At 53.7% G+C, this 14501-nt stretch overlaps 1 protein-coding gene across 7 annotated transcripts in view; it reads right to left on the bottom strand.

The window, feature by feature from the left end:
- RANBP3 (RAN binding protein 3) overlaps window positions 1–14501 on the bottom strand; it is a 57202-nt gene that overhangs the window by 30653 nt on the left and 12048 nt on the right. For 4 of the 7 annotated variants that reach the window (XM_060094335.1, XM_060094336.1, XM_060094333.1 and 1 more), the window contains exons 2-3: window positions 8191–8246; window positions 2682–2870 (exon numbers count right to left, since the gene is read on the bottom strand). In XM_060094335.1, coding sequence (XP_059950318.1) covers window positions 2682–2870; window positions 8191–8246 — 245 coding nt within the window. The remainder of the gene's footprint in view (window positions 1–2681; window positions 2871–8190; window positions 8247–14501) is intronic. The other 3 variants (XM_060094338.1, XM_060094337.1, XM_060094339.1) reach the window with 1 other exon arrangement.

The following is a 14501-nucleotide window of genomic DNA, read 5'->3' as shown; positions in this document are numbered from 1 at the left end:
GGATTAAAAGTCACTTAAGGGGTGTCCTTGCCTTCATGTGGACCACAGGCAGATTCACTGCTGTTTATTCTGTAACTGAGGGAACCAGCTCAGAGATTTTTACCAAAAAGGCAGACATCGAAAAAAGAAAAAGAGAGGTGGCCTCCCAAGATGTGAAAGCTGGGCAGGGGTGGGGCAGAACGAGGGTCAAACCCCGTGCAGATGCCAGAGGATGAGGGGCTGGGTCCAGACTCTTTCTGAGCTTCCTGGTGGGTCTCATAAACATATTTCAGGCTCGGCAGTGCCTTGGTGCAGAGCTTCAGTCTGGTAGACTTCAGCCAGCCTCCAAGTGAGCATTGGGAACGCTCGCTGTCTCCAGATCAAACGGACAACTTAATCTGGATGCGGTTTGGTCTCCTTCAAGCTGCCTTGTGAGAGCCAGGAAGTCTGATATATTGAGACTTTTTCCTGGTACTGAGTCTTCAATGGCCAGAGTTCTGATGAGACTGAAAGACGATAAGGGCCCTTTATAGGCAACAATTCAGCGAGCCACTATTTATTATAAAGAATTTGCAGCTTTACACTTGCCCAAGGGATCGTGGAATAAAGAAGACACTAAACGTGAGGGATGAGACCTGTCGGGTAACATGTGGGTGTGTCCTGAACTCCAGTGTGGTACCGAGCAAGCTCCAAATCTGCTCTGATGCAAAAGCAACTAGTCCGAGTTAGCCATAGAAACATCTCAGCTCGGGAAGAAGCTGGGCTCAGGTTCCATCTGCCTTGATCTATGCCCTAATTGACCTAAAAAACAAAGGTTACTTTGCCTTGATGCCTAATCAGCAGAGAAAGCCCTGGTTGGCTCAGAGCTGTCACAAGTGATGTGATGGTTGCGCTGCTGGGACTTCTGACAGAACTGGGATCCCCACAGTTACGTGTGTATGTCACAGGCACGGCCTTGGCTGCGATGCTGGTACATTCAGCAACTGCTTCCCCCAGCCCCGACTCTCTCCCACGTGACATAACAACCATCCCCAGGCTCCCTGCCATCGCGTTTGACCTTGCATTTGCCAGTTGGGGCACTGCTTGAATGTCTCGGAATTAGAGTCTCTGACCCACAGTCCAAAAGAATTGAGGAGCCGAGCTCCACCGGCCAGGCCTCAGAAATCACCATCTGGACCGGTCACAGCCCAAAGGCGAGGCCCCCAGGGTGCTTCCTGCACAGGCCCCGTCTCACCAAGTGGTCATTAGAAGTAAGGGGCCTGAAAGAGCCTCGCTTCTGGAAGGGCAGTTGCCGTGACACAGCCTCTACTGTATGCCACCCTCCACTGAAAACCCTCGACCTCTTCAGCAGGAGATGCTCCGTAAACTGTGCTTTTCAACCCAGGCAGCAGCAGAAGGGCCCAGTCTCCTGGGCAGATCCGCACAAAGATCACCTGTCCTCAGGGAACTGAAAACGTGGACTTGCAAAGGCCGAAGGCATGAAACTCATGATGCCCAATTTGGGAGAAGGTTCCAGCCTCCAACCCCCAAAGCTGAAATGCCTCTGAATTCTTGCTGTCAGCCCTCGTGTGAGGACTACGCTCCCAGAACTCCCTGGTGTAAGCACCTCGGGCCTGAACCTCTTGTGGGCTTCCTTACCCCAAGCCCACTTCTATGCCACGTGGGACTCCCCCATACCCCGCCCCACACAGGGAAAGCCTTCTTTTCCCACCACACACCGATTCCTCCAGAATGTTAAAGTTTGGCTCCAACCTCACCTTGGCTGAGTACCACTTCTTCCTGCATATCCCAGGGTTTGGTGGCTCTAACTGAATTTTAGCGGCTTCCTTAAGGACACAGAAGACTGGTGATGGGACACGGGGAACCGCTAAAGGCCTGGGATTGTGACACCCTGCAAGGCTGCCCAGGGTTCAGTGTGGCAGAGCGGGATCCTCTGTCTTCTTGAGAGTCATTTTTCCCTGTCATGAGAATGGGGGACTCTGGCACTAGGTACCGAGAGGACAAGGTTTCGATCCTGAATGTAGGCTAATGTTTACCTTTCCCAATTTATCAAACTCCAAAAACTCAAGACATTTCTTGTTCTGGAGAGCTCACAATCTTCTCCACCTACAATCTTCAAAAGCCTTCTGAATACAAAGATAAAGGGTTCAAGGGATTCCCTCTGGATTCAAAGGAAGAGTCTCTTCTTCTTCCTGCTTTGATTGAAGACAAGCAGTTCACAGCCCAACCACAGTCCAAACACAACCGGTCTTGCAAAGCAATCTGCAGTAGACACCTTTTCCTATAGGTCAAGGAAGCCGGAGCCTTTCGTGTTTCTAAGGTAACTGAACTTGAATGCCCAAATTCAGGGAGAGGAGAAGGAAAAATGGAAGGAGGGAGAAGGGGCCGAATTTGATGTGGAAGGTTCTACCCCACTACTCAATTCCTCTTTTGACCCCTCGCCTCTTTCAGGAACCAAGACTAGCTTCTGGCTATGGGTAAATGTTCCCCCAACTAGAAAAGTCTCAATGTAAAAGGGGACTTCCTCTTTCCTGACTTTTTGGCAGCAGGAACTAAAGGGAGCTGAAGAGGGCCTTTGTCGTCTTTTCAGTTATCATCAGCTGCTGACAACCTGGGGTGTGGATCTGAGGGGCCCGGAGGGAAAGGGGCCAGTCTGGGTTGGGAGCCCCGGGCCGTGGGATGCCGGGTGGAGGTGGACTTACCCCTGCCAGTTCTCGTGGAAAAGGAAGAAGCTGGGCTTCAGGAGCGCTGGCTGAAGCACTAGCGGGGGCAGGAAGCTCTAGGGCATGCTCACCAGCTGACTCGGGGTGACCCGTGCCATGGTGGGGGGCCTCAGCCTCCCCCCGAGGCTCCTCTCCCGAATCCGACAAGTCTTTTTGCTCTGCAGAGGACTGGGAGCAAAAAAGACAATTTTCCTTCAATGTAGATAAAGCCAGCAACGCGGGGCAGGGGATGGGGGCAGGGGAAGGTCTGGAGATGCTCGGCCTTCTGCAGCTCCTGCCCGGGAGGTCAGGCCAAGAGAGCTGGCACATGCTACCGTGTTCCGCTCCACAGAGCCAGCCCTCCACACTGACAGAAGGGCAGTGAGCGCGGACCTGCTGCTGTCGGACCTGGCAGGGAGCTCTGAGGTGTGCAAGAAGTTGGACCCTCCTTCTGAAAACTGCAAGGTGGCCCCTGTAGCACAGAGACCCTCTGCCGATGGCAGTGACTGAGGAAACACACCCCTGTGACCAAGACGGGGGCGGTGCCTCTAGCAGAGGGGAACAGGGGCAATTGTGTCAAACTGTCCCCAGGGCTTAATAACCCATCCACTCAAACATACTCGTGAGGGGAGGTGGGCGCCAGTACCCTGTCTGGCCACTGGGAGAGCCAGGGCGGCGGGGGCCAGGGCTTCTGCACTGGCTGCGGCCCCGCCAGCACCTTCCCATCTCTGCCGCTTAAACCCGAGAGGAAGGGAACGCTTTCTTGCTCGGCGAGCGCAGGTGTGGGGTGACCCCGCAAGCTGGCAGACACACAGAGCCAGTTTTGTATCAACGGACAGGTGGGTGGGGCTCCGGCTGGAGGAGGGAGCCCCTCGGCCTAGAATTCTCCCAGGCTCCCCCTGCACATCCCGGGCCAGGGCTTATCTAGAAAACAGCCAGGGGAAGGGGAAGCCGGTCCCCGAAGTCTTCGTCCTCAAAAGCACAGACACCCCCCTCCGGCATCCTTTGAGGTAGTTCTTGGGATTCTGAAGGGGCTTCCATGGGCCGAGGGCTCCGTGGCCGACTCTTCTTGAGAGGTGCGTTACAAAGCTGGTGTCCTGGAATAAATACGTGGGCTCCGGTCCCCAAGCCTCCCGCCTGGCATCGTCCACCACACGTTTCTCTCGCGTTGTGAACTAAAAGACCACGGGGCCACCCTGTCTCCCTGCAGACACAGCTGTGTTCTTCCTGCCTGTGAAGTGACTGAAACCTCTTTAGATAGGACTTGGGACTATTTTTAAATGTGTGAGCCTGCTAGATGAAAGGAACTACACAGAGGATTTTAAGAGAACTTTCAAACATTCTTAGGAAAAAGCAAAAGCAACACAACTCATCCATACATCTAAAAAAGCCACCCAAATTGACTCTTCCTATGCAGGGGAGAGCCAAAGACATAAAAGGCCCTCCTTCCCAGGCCGCCCCTCAAACCTGTCCAAGGCACCGAGGTTGGTCCATGCACCAGTCTGCTGGTACTTTATGGCTAGAGATTTAACACCATTTTAGAGAGAAAATGAAACCCAGAGCTCTAGGGGAAATTGCCTATCTCTGTTCAGAACCACTTGGATTTTTTTTTTAAATCCCTGCTTTTCGAATATAAATGTTGAAATGCCCTCATGGCATGGCAGACTAGAGATGAAGCCGACGTCGGAGGACCAAAAAGAAATACAAATGCCATTCCAGCATTTTCTCCGTGGGTCTGAGTAAGCTCTAAGGAACCAAGATAGAGCCTGTAGTTTTTCAACATGTTTGTTAAAATCGGACTTCGAGATTTTGGAAGGCTTTGACATCATCCTAAAATATACGTGGCTGACAAAAAAACCACGCATACAGGGTACGCTTGTTACACACACAGTAAGCTTCCAGTGTTGTTGGTGACACCCTGTTTTCTGCCCAACTGCTGTTGTACCTGCTTTCTGCCTTTTTGCTAAATGGACATTATCCTGCCAGTGCAACCCCAAAATCTTCTGCCTTCAGATTAGCAAATATTTGGAAAATAAAGTAAATGAAAGAAACGTTCAGTCGTCACAGTGAAACAAACTATGGAAGGAGATTCAAATTCTCTTCACGTTAAAGAGAAAAAACCTGTCTGTCTCCATTCAAGGCAGTTAAGAAAAGGTTTCATTTTTGCCCCTAAAACACAAATGGATGGAAACGCAAGCATTTTGTGAAGAGCGCCACCTTGAGGAAGCTCAAGAACAGGAACACAGTAGAGACAGTTCCTGTGCTGTCAGTCTGGCTCCAGGTTTGCGTTTTGGGTGTCAGGACTGGAGTTCCGCTGCTGCCCGATGCTCTAACACGGAACAGTGGGAGGATTTGACGACTTGTCCTGAGACCAAGCGACGTCACCGGCAGGCCACCACCACCAATCTGTGGTTTGCTGCAAATGCAACTCCAACTGTCTATGGGCCTGACGGAAAATCCTGTGTGTCTCTGTCACCAAACCAACACCAAAACGCCTGGGCTGGCAGCCTAATTTTCTTCTTTTTGATTTCAAGGACTTTGAAGGGGGCCGTGGGCTCTTGGAATGCATCCCACTGGGGCACTGGTGGTTTAGAGATCATTCACTGAAAGAAGGTAATGCTCCCACAGTTGACAACGGGACTTCTTGATCTTTGTGGATCAAAAAGTGGCTCAAAAAATAGCTGTATGGGAGACCTAGGTGACAATTAGGAAAATTTCAATGTGGACTATATATTAGAGAGCACTTCTGAATTAATGATCATTTTCTCAGGCGTGCCCATGGCACTGGGGCCATGGAGAAGAATTCCTAGGAGGTGCCTGCTGAAGTATTTAGGGGAAAACTGTCAGGTGGGTGCAACTTATAGTTGAGCGTTTCTGTCATTTATGATAAAAATGGTAACGGTGAAGCCAGGTGAAGGATACCCAAGGGTCCACAGTACCATTCTTTTAACTTTTCTGAGGATTTGAAAAAATTTTCAAAAACAGAAAGTTGAAAAGGGAAAATAAAAGCTCCCTCAGAAAAAAACAACGGCAACCTGAAAAGATCTTCCCAACTCTTGCTACCGTGGCGTGAGGAGGGAGGGCTGAAATCACAGCAAGAGGGGGAAGCTGGGAGGGTCTCAAGGTGTCACTTTGTGAGAAGTGTCGTGGCCACTCCTTGCAGACCTACCTTCCCGTCGTTTCCCCTGGGCCGGGGAGCCATGCGGCCATGGAGCCGGCTGTCCAAGCCTCTCCGCTTCCTTCCCGCCCGACGCCCGAGCTGTCATAGCAGCAGAGAAAGGAGGAGGGCTCCGTGTCCACTGGGCAGCTGCCCACCCGGCAGCTCAGAGGGCGGCCCCGACGGACATGCAGGCTCCTCCGGCCTCTGCCGTTAGACGCAGAGATTTTCCGTGCCCTTCCGATGATCCTGTCGCACAAGTGTGACAGCAGGCGAACTCTGAAGAGCTGGAGGTCAGTTATTTCTAGAAGCCCATTTAGAGCTGGCACTGAGTCAATATTTTGATGCGCACGTTTTCACGGTGACGAGCACCTCCCTGGAGACTCTTCGGGTTCAACCTCACCCCGTTTATGTAATTGGCATCAACCTTCTGAAGGTGACACGTGTAAGTCAGCCTTTGAATTACGAAGCAACAGAACCACCTCAACCGTGAAAACAGTACTGAAATAAGAGTTAGCCATTTTAAAAGCATTTTAAATTCAGTCAAATAAACATTATGTTCTAGCGTTTCACCCTGCTGGCTGTCAGAAAGTCTTCAGGTTTTAAGAATTATTCATTCCAATTACTTGTTTCAAGTCTGGGTTGGCAAACTTTTTCTGTAAAGGGCCAGATACTAAATATGTTCGACTTTGCAGGCCACCTGGTCTCAATCCAAACCCCTTCACTCTGCTGTGGACAGCACGGGTGCGGCCTCAGCTCTCTGCACGGGCCAGGCGGGGCCGAGCGCCAATAAAGCTTTATTGACAAAAACAGCAGTGGTGGCAGCCCTCTTAGTTGGCTGACCCCTGTTTCAAACTAAAAGTGGTTCAAAAGAAAATCATAATAAAACTCAAAATTCTAGAAAATCCCAATTTTACGGAAAACCTAAGAGATTTTACATCTGAAGCAGAACCAAACACATCCACCTCTAAAAGCCAGAAGCACATCAAGCCCCTTCACGGTGACTGAACTTCCAAAGGACAAATGATAAAAACACATGTATGCACTGGTCAGGGCCCAAGGGAGAGGGGACGGCAGAGGTTGATGTATCTTGAAAATACCACTCTGAAAACTGAAACCAAAAGGGAAGAACATTTCCTTGTTTTGTTTCCTAAAAAGATTCTTCGGCATAAGAATTAACAATGGGAAAGATTAATTTGAGAACAAGCCAAGCAGATGAGCCCCGGCTGACACAGAAGACACCCTGCACGGGGGTGCGGGTAGGGGTCTCAGGGCAGCCGCTTCTCCTTCCCGCCCCCTCCACGCACTCACGCCTTCCCCGGCACAGCCCTTGAACGCCGGGGCTGCTCTCTTTTCAGGCCAAGGGGCAGGGTTTACAAGCAGCAGCCGGGCCGCCAGGAGTCCCGAATCACCAGGCCAGCAGCCCCCAAACTCAAAGCCGGCCACCCTGTGGGGGGACCGGACATCCACCGGAGCACCTGGTCTGTGGGTCACGAGCCCTGAGCCAAGAAGCCCCTCAGATGCTGTCCTCATCAACAAGACGCACACGGATTTCAGAACACCTGCATCAACGCAGCACATTGGTCACCCTGAAATCTTGCCGTGGTTATGACATCACACCTACTGCCCCCGGGCATGAGGGCAGGGACCATCCATTTTTTGGACAAATAGAGGGAGTCCTCATACAAGCTTGGGAGGCATCACCACAGAACATCAACCATCTCTGGACACAACCCCAATGACTTCAAGATGAGCAACCACACGCGCCTTTGTGGGAAGGCACCGCTGCTCGCACCCACCAGCCCTCTGACGGGCTGCCAGCTCATCACGATGAATTAGGCGAGGTGCTTCCAACATCAGGGAAAAGGAGGCATTTAAAGCCCAAGAAGGGGGAAGCAAGCTAACAAAGATGGGTGGTGAATATATAATGCAAGCTGACTACTAAATGTTCGAAATGCATTTATGCCAAGTTGGTTGGGGCCAAAAAAATCCCGTGAAAATCTTTAAAGGTCCTATTTTCCCCTTAACCAGCACTGCTCCCTCTCCTCTCCTCCCTCCCCCCGTCCCCGGCCCCCTTTCTCTCCCTCCTACCAGATTTCCTAATGCACAGTACTTCTAAAGCAAATCATTAGGAATGAGAAGGAAGCTGATTCTTCCACTGTTTTTTTAAAGCAGGGTCTCTGAGCCCTGTCCATACACACCCCGTCTTAACCTCGTGCCATGGTAACCTAAAGCCACCGGGCCTTTCCTCCGTGGCAGAAGGTTCCTCGGCCATGCGACCTGGGGAGAGAGAGCTTGGGGAGAAAACAAGGCAGAGTAACCAAGTGAAGGGAGAACATACCGGCCCCTTACCTTTTGTCCTTTATCCTTCTGAAACACAAAGACGGGCGGAGCAATGGCAGGCTTTTCTGCAAAAAGAAAAATTGGTGTTTTTCCCCCCAACACTATATTCATACAGTAAACAAAGCTACATTCGTTTGTAATAAGTTAAAAACAAAAAACAAACCTGGTATAAAACTAGTAACTCGCAAGATCATCAAATAGCTCAGAAAACAGTTTCTTCACATGGATGAGGGGAAGTGTTCGGTGTGTAAAAACTCGACACAGTGGTAGGATATGTGCACTTTTCTGTGTGCATGTACACACCAATAAAAAGGTTTCAAGACTCACTCAGAACAGGCCATGTCACTGACGGAGGGAGTGCGATGTGGAGGGTGGCAGGCTGCAGGGTGCCTGGGCGGCTGCTACTCAGCGCCACCAACCGTGGTGCTGCAGGAACGAGGCACAGAGACGGCAGGTCCCCAATTTCAAAGGCTGGAGACTAGTTTAGTTTTTTAATTTTTTTTTTTTTTTGGTCACGCCACGTGGCTTGCAGGATCTTAGTTCCCCGACCAGGGATTGAACCAGGGCCCCGGCAATGAAACTGTCGATTTTTGACCACTGGCCCGCCAGGGAAATCCCTAGGTTTTTAATTTTTCCACATCTGCAGGCCAGCTGAGGCCAGGAGTGACCCATTTGCAACCTCTGCCCATGGGACGCATGCTCTTTGGAGAGCTTACTCTGCTCAAGTCAGCCCTGCATTCCACCTGGGTCTCTAAGTGAGCACCCGTTAAAAAAAAAGAAGTGTGGAGTTGTGAGAAGTCTGAAAGGCCATCTTGCACAGCTACTGTTGAAGGAAGAAACCCTTTGGGATGTTGTCACTGGACCAGGGAGATGCCGCCGGTAGTTCTCAGGCAGCTGAGTCCATGGCTCTTGGCCACTTGCCCAAGCGGGCGGCCGCTCAGGAAGGCCCTGCCGCTGGCCAGCGGGTTCTGGACAAGGACTGCCTTAACCCATGGGGGGCCCAGAGGTGCCTGCCTCACTGCCTGGGGCCGCGGCACGCGGCTCTGGGTGCACTGATGAGCCCTGCTGGCATGCCCAGGGCCTCCCTCAGCACTCGAGGCCTGGAGAGTGGCGTTGATGGGAAGCCGGGGGGTCATGAATTTGGGGAGCACTCGCACAACCCTTCTCCGTCCCTCAGTTGTGGGGAACCGAGGTGAACCAGGAACCCGCACTCACACAGCTTTAACCCGGCAGGACCACTACGCGGGAGGGGACACAGTCTGCAGGCCATGAGAGCGCTTGTGTGGGACGCGGTCGGAGGGTCTGGTCTGGAGCATCAGGGAAACGCTCCCGAGAAGAGGCAGCTGTGTTGAAGCCTCAAGGAGAAGAGTGAAGGGAGAGGGGCAGATGTGAAGGTGACAGGGAGCCCGAGGGGCGGATGGTGGCGACGCCAAGGATTTGGGACGGTTGTAAAAGGAGTGGAGGAAGCACAGAGAGAACAGTTTGGGGAAGGGGGCAAAGGCGATCACCCACAGGAAAGCAGAGGGGGGGCAGGGGGGACAAGGTTTGGGGGGCAAAAGGACAAGACCGAGATGGGCAAATGGACACTGTCCCACTCCCCTCCCCCAAAATTCCCACCCCACAGAGGAGTAGGACAGACGCCAATCTTCACTTTGGGGCCACAGCCCACCGATGGTGACCATTCCCTCCGCTGTGCTCACCGAAGCCTTGTGGCACTTGGGTCCGATTCACCACGACAGTCCTCCCCAGGCACAGCCCACACAACCACTGGGGTGAATGACATCTAGGAGACCAAACTGCCACAAGGGAGGAGGGTGGAGGCGTGGAAGGGTCTTCCATGCTTCCCAAGACAGCTGTCTCCCCGGCACAGATGCACAGTTGCTGCTCCACAAACCCGGGGGATCGAATGAAAGCATGAATGTGCTTACTGCCGGGCAGTAAATGACAGCAAAGGAAAGCTGGAGGGACTCTGGGGACAGCTGCAGCTTCTCCACACCATGTCTACCACGGGCAAGCCCAGACACCTTCTGGCGCTGCCCTTTACCCCATAAGCCTAGCACCCGGGGCTGTGGGGCCAGACTCCAGCCTCACTTCTGCATCCGACTGCCGGCCCACCGCAAGGCTCGGGGGTGTGCAGGAAGGAGCTGGGATTTTGGTCAGCCTAGGGCCCCCCGGCCTTCCTCACCTCCGTGGCTGAGATGGAGCCCAACCTGGCTCCAGGCCCGAGGAGGAGAATACTGCATGCCCTGGCCCCAGGGGACACGGCAGCACATGAATAAGGCCAGGCCGCAGCCAGCGAATGAGACTCGGGTCCAGGACTTCCGTTGGAGCTACTGGGGAAGGGGCGCTCTTTCTCTGCTGGGGCTGCCAGCAGCCGGGTGTCACCACAAGGGGCCCTGGAGCAGAGCCAATCCGGCAGGAAGCAGAGCTGGGGATGGAGGAAGAAACTGAATCCTGGAGACGCGGCTGGAGGCCCTGGCCAGCAGGCCCGAAGCTAACCCCACCCCCACCCTGATTCTTCAGTGAGGCCAGCAAATGCTGCTTTTTGCTTAAGCTGGCCTGAGCTTGACTTCTGTCTGTCCCTTGTCTCTAAGAGCCTCCGGCCTCTCCAGGAGGAGAGGACTAGCCGCTGTAGACTTAACTAAACACACACCATACCCTGTAGAAGAAACCTGGGACTGGCCTCACAGTGAAGCCAAAATGCTCTTTCTCTTCCTAGCAGGCATCACCACCTGATGTACCGTGTGTGTGGGGGTTTATTATGGTCTGTCTCCCCTAGTAAGGGATCAACTCTATGAGATCGGAGCCTCTGCCTCATGCCCCTTGTGTCCCACGGTCTGAGAACAGTAATCGGCACCCTGCAGGGATTCAACAAGTACTTGATGGAGGGATCAGTAAGGCAAGGGGGGCACTGAGAAAATGACTGCCAGGCTGTAAGGAAGACTGGAACGGAGAGGAAGCATCTGAGTGGTAGAGGAAGAGCTTCCTGGTGCTGGAACTGTGATGGCTGATGTGCAGGCACCCAGGAGGGGCTGCCTGTGGGCCCCTGGGGCAGGACGGGAACAGAATTAGTTTCAGCAGGAGGCTGCCTTTGGTGCGAAGGTCCTGCCCAGCACCTCCTGGACCACACGGCAGGGTCTGGGCGCAAGCTGGGAGAGGTCCCATCTGCTGGAGGAACCCTCCTGGACGGTAACGGGGCATGTCGCACGGCTGCCGGCAGAGGCCAGCGAGAGGGGGGCATGGGGCTCTGAGCTTGGAAAGCAGACCTCCCCTCATCACCTCCACTGCTGTAGTTCAGACCTCCCTTCTCTCTCTGCCTCTACCCTCACCCCCTGAAGTGAGGCCTCCACAGAGCAGCCAGAACCACTGGTGTGAAACTCACACTTTCAACTCGGCAACTCCTCCCATACTAGGGTTGAAGGCCGTTCAAAAAGGCCACCCCACACTGACCATGACTGTGGCACTGAAGAGCCCCCAGCACGTCCCACGCCTCTGGACTTCTGCCTGGCTTAGTCCCTCTGCCTCCAAGACATTCTCAACTTCTCTTCCGTGGCCGACACACATTCAGGTAGAGACACCACCTCCTCCAGGATGCTCCCAGTTTGAACTGGGCTCCTGAAGCCTGCTCTGGCTTATATCCTGCATGGGTTACACCAAGGCTACCTGTCCAGGAGGCTGAGAGATCACAGACACAGCATCTGAAACAGCTCTGCACGCAGCCTGTCACCTGGTGTGTGCAGTGTAAGAACCGTCCAGTAAATGTTTGAACTAAACCCCTTCTGTACTTCTTCACATGGGTAGCACCAGCTGCTATGTGATCACATAAATATTTATGAAGCCCTTGTTCTGTGCAAGGCATCACAGGAAAAATGCGGAAAATGCGGAACGGGAAGCCGGGGGCAGAAAACTTCAGGGTAAAATGTCTGATGAAAAGGGAGGGTTGTGTCTGTTTACGTGGCCGTGTGTGTGTGTGTGTGTGTGTGTGTGTGTGTGTGTGTGTGCGCGCGCGCGCGCGCACGCATGCTATTTGCTTATTTGCTCCCCTGGCAGTATCCTCTCCTGGACCTTAAGCTCCATAAGAGTGGGGCCTCTGTTGTGTTCGCCTCTGTATCTTCAGAGCCAAACGCAGTCTCACACATAACACATGCTCAACAAGCAGTTAGAGAGCAAGCGGAACGCCGTGGGCCACACGGGCTGGGGCCAGGGAGGCCTGGGCCCTGGAAGCCCACCTCGCGGGCCACAGGGACCCCTGCGGAGGGCAGGTTTGGGGGACAGAACTTTGGTCAGTTCTCTACCAAAGACACAAAGCATCAGAGCCATGTGTGTTTCATTTCTGCTCATCCACTTTAGGGCCCAAAGTCCGTAAACTGCAAGCTAGTCCCGAGTCCACGGCAGCAACACACACGTGCCCCCTTCCAGGCAGACTGTCTTTAACTGTCCCACATCACCAATGCTTCTGGTTGTCACCGAAAAAGCAGCGTCATCCAGCCAACTGACACCCAAGTTCGGGGAACGAACAGGGGACAGAAGCAACGAGGCTCCTTGGACCTGCCTGAAGCCCCAGTCCAGCTTTTCTTTCACAAGTGAAGGGAAAACCACCACCAGAGATTTGCAGAGAGACCTAGGCCACCGCAAAGACCTAAAATATTAAAACGTTAACCAAATACACATTACTTGATCCAGCTTCTGTCCACCAGGTGTTTTTTTCTTTGTTTTTTGGTTCTGTGAAGTGCTCCCTGGGACTTCCCTGGTGATCCAGTGGTTAAGAATCTGCCTTCCAATGCAGGGGACGTGGGTTCGATCCCTGGTCGGGGAGCTAAGGTCCCACAAGCTGTGGAGCAACTAAGCCCGCGCACCAAGTAGGGAGAAGCCCGCGCACCGCAGCCAACAGTCCGCATGCCACAACTAAGACCCGACGCAGCCAAATAAATAAATACTCCTTCATCAAATTAGTCTGTAAAAAAACAGCCCACCTGGAGCACTGAACAGACTCATCAACATAAGAAGGGTTAAGAAAACCAACAGTAAAGAAACCTGTTTCACCAAATGTTCCCCAAAGTTATCTGACCAGGCAACCCCTTTCCAGGAACACCCGTGACGAGGCCTGAGAACTGTGGGTGACTGCGGCCAACACTGCTGTGTGAAGTGGGGTGGGATTCGGAACCCTCAAGTCACCTCAAAGAACAGCCCTGCTCTGGGTGGTGCAGGCACTACCGTCTGGGACACGCTGAGTGCGTCGGCCTCACCTCAGCTTCCCAAGGTGCCGATGCCAAGTCCAAGGTGGCTGCTCTTGGTCTGAACCCCTCCCCCATTCTCCTCCACACGACCCTCCTCAGCTCCTGTGCCCCAGATGGCTCCCTGCCTGAGCCCAACCGTGATCCCAGCTCCCAGCAAGGGAAAGCCCCTGCTTCCCCGATCCCCCAGGGGGCGGTGGGTGGTGGCTGGGAGGCCGGGGACAGACCTGGACAGGCTGAAAGGAGTAGCCCCTGGTGACACCTCCCCGGTGACATCCCGGCCCACAGCACGGGCTCTCCCTCCTGTCCCCTGCCACCCTCCACCCAACTGTCTGCTTTGGATGTAAACCTTGGGGCAGCACAGCTGTGATCCCCAAGGACCAGGACTGGGTTCTGGACTTGGTCTTCGCAGTCCTGGTGATAAGCACAGACAGGTAAGCCCAGGTGTGGGAAGTCGCAGATCTCTGCTCCTGTGCCACCCCTCTGCCAGATGTCTGGGACCCCTCCCTGCTCCCAGGGGCACTGCTGACGTGGCTGTGACCGCCAGGGTGCCCTGCCCACCCAGCTGAGCCGGGAACCACTCCTCCAGCTGCACCTCGCGCTACGTTCATAGAGGCCATCATGACAGTCACTTGTCAACTACAACTTCCAGCGATTCCACACATCTGAGTGCCCACTGTGCACCAGGCACCATGCTGGCTTCTACGGTGTGCTGGTGACATGGAGAGACATGTCCCCTGCCTGCCAGGAGCTGACATCAGACTTAGTTGGACGTTACAACACAGGGGAAGCACAGAAGGCACTCAGACCGTGGAGCTGGGGCACCCAACCCGGTGAGGCTGCAGAGAAGGAGCAGATCAGGGAGGGCTTCTTGAAGGAAATGCCACTTAAGCAGAAGGAACAGCATTTAGCCAGGTGACCAGGAGCGGGGAGGAATGAGGCAGCACTGGAGGAACTGGAGGAAGGTCAGCGTTGGCACCACTGGACTCCCTTAAAGACAGATGGGAAACACGCCAGCCCAGGGCGAGAGGAGCCGAGTGCAGTCCCTCACACCTGCATGGCCCAGCGTAGAAGCTCCTGGCAGGT

Source organism: Mesoplodon densirostris, chromosome 3 (genome assembly GCF_025265405.1).
Source record: "Mesoplodon densirostris isolate mMesDen1 chromosome 3, mMesDen1 primary haplotype, whole genome shotgun sequence".
In the NCBI taxonomy this organism is placed as follows: Eukaryota; Metazoa; Chordata; class Mammalia; order Artiodactyla; family Ziphiidae; genus Mesoplodon; species Mesoplodon densirostris.
Note: the sequence above shows the minus strand (reverse complement) of the source record. Positions and strands in the feature narration are given on the sequence as shown.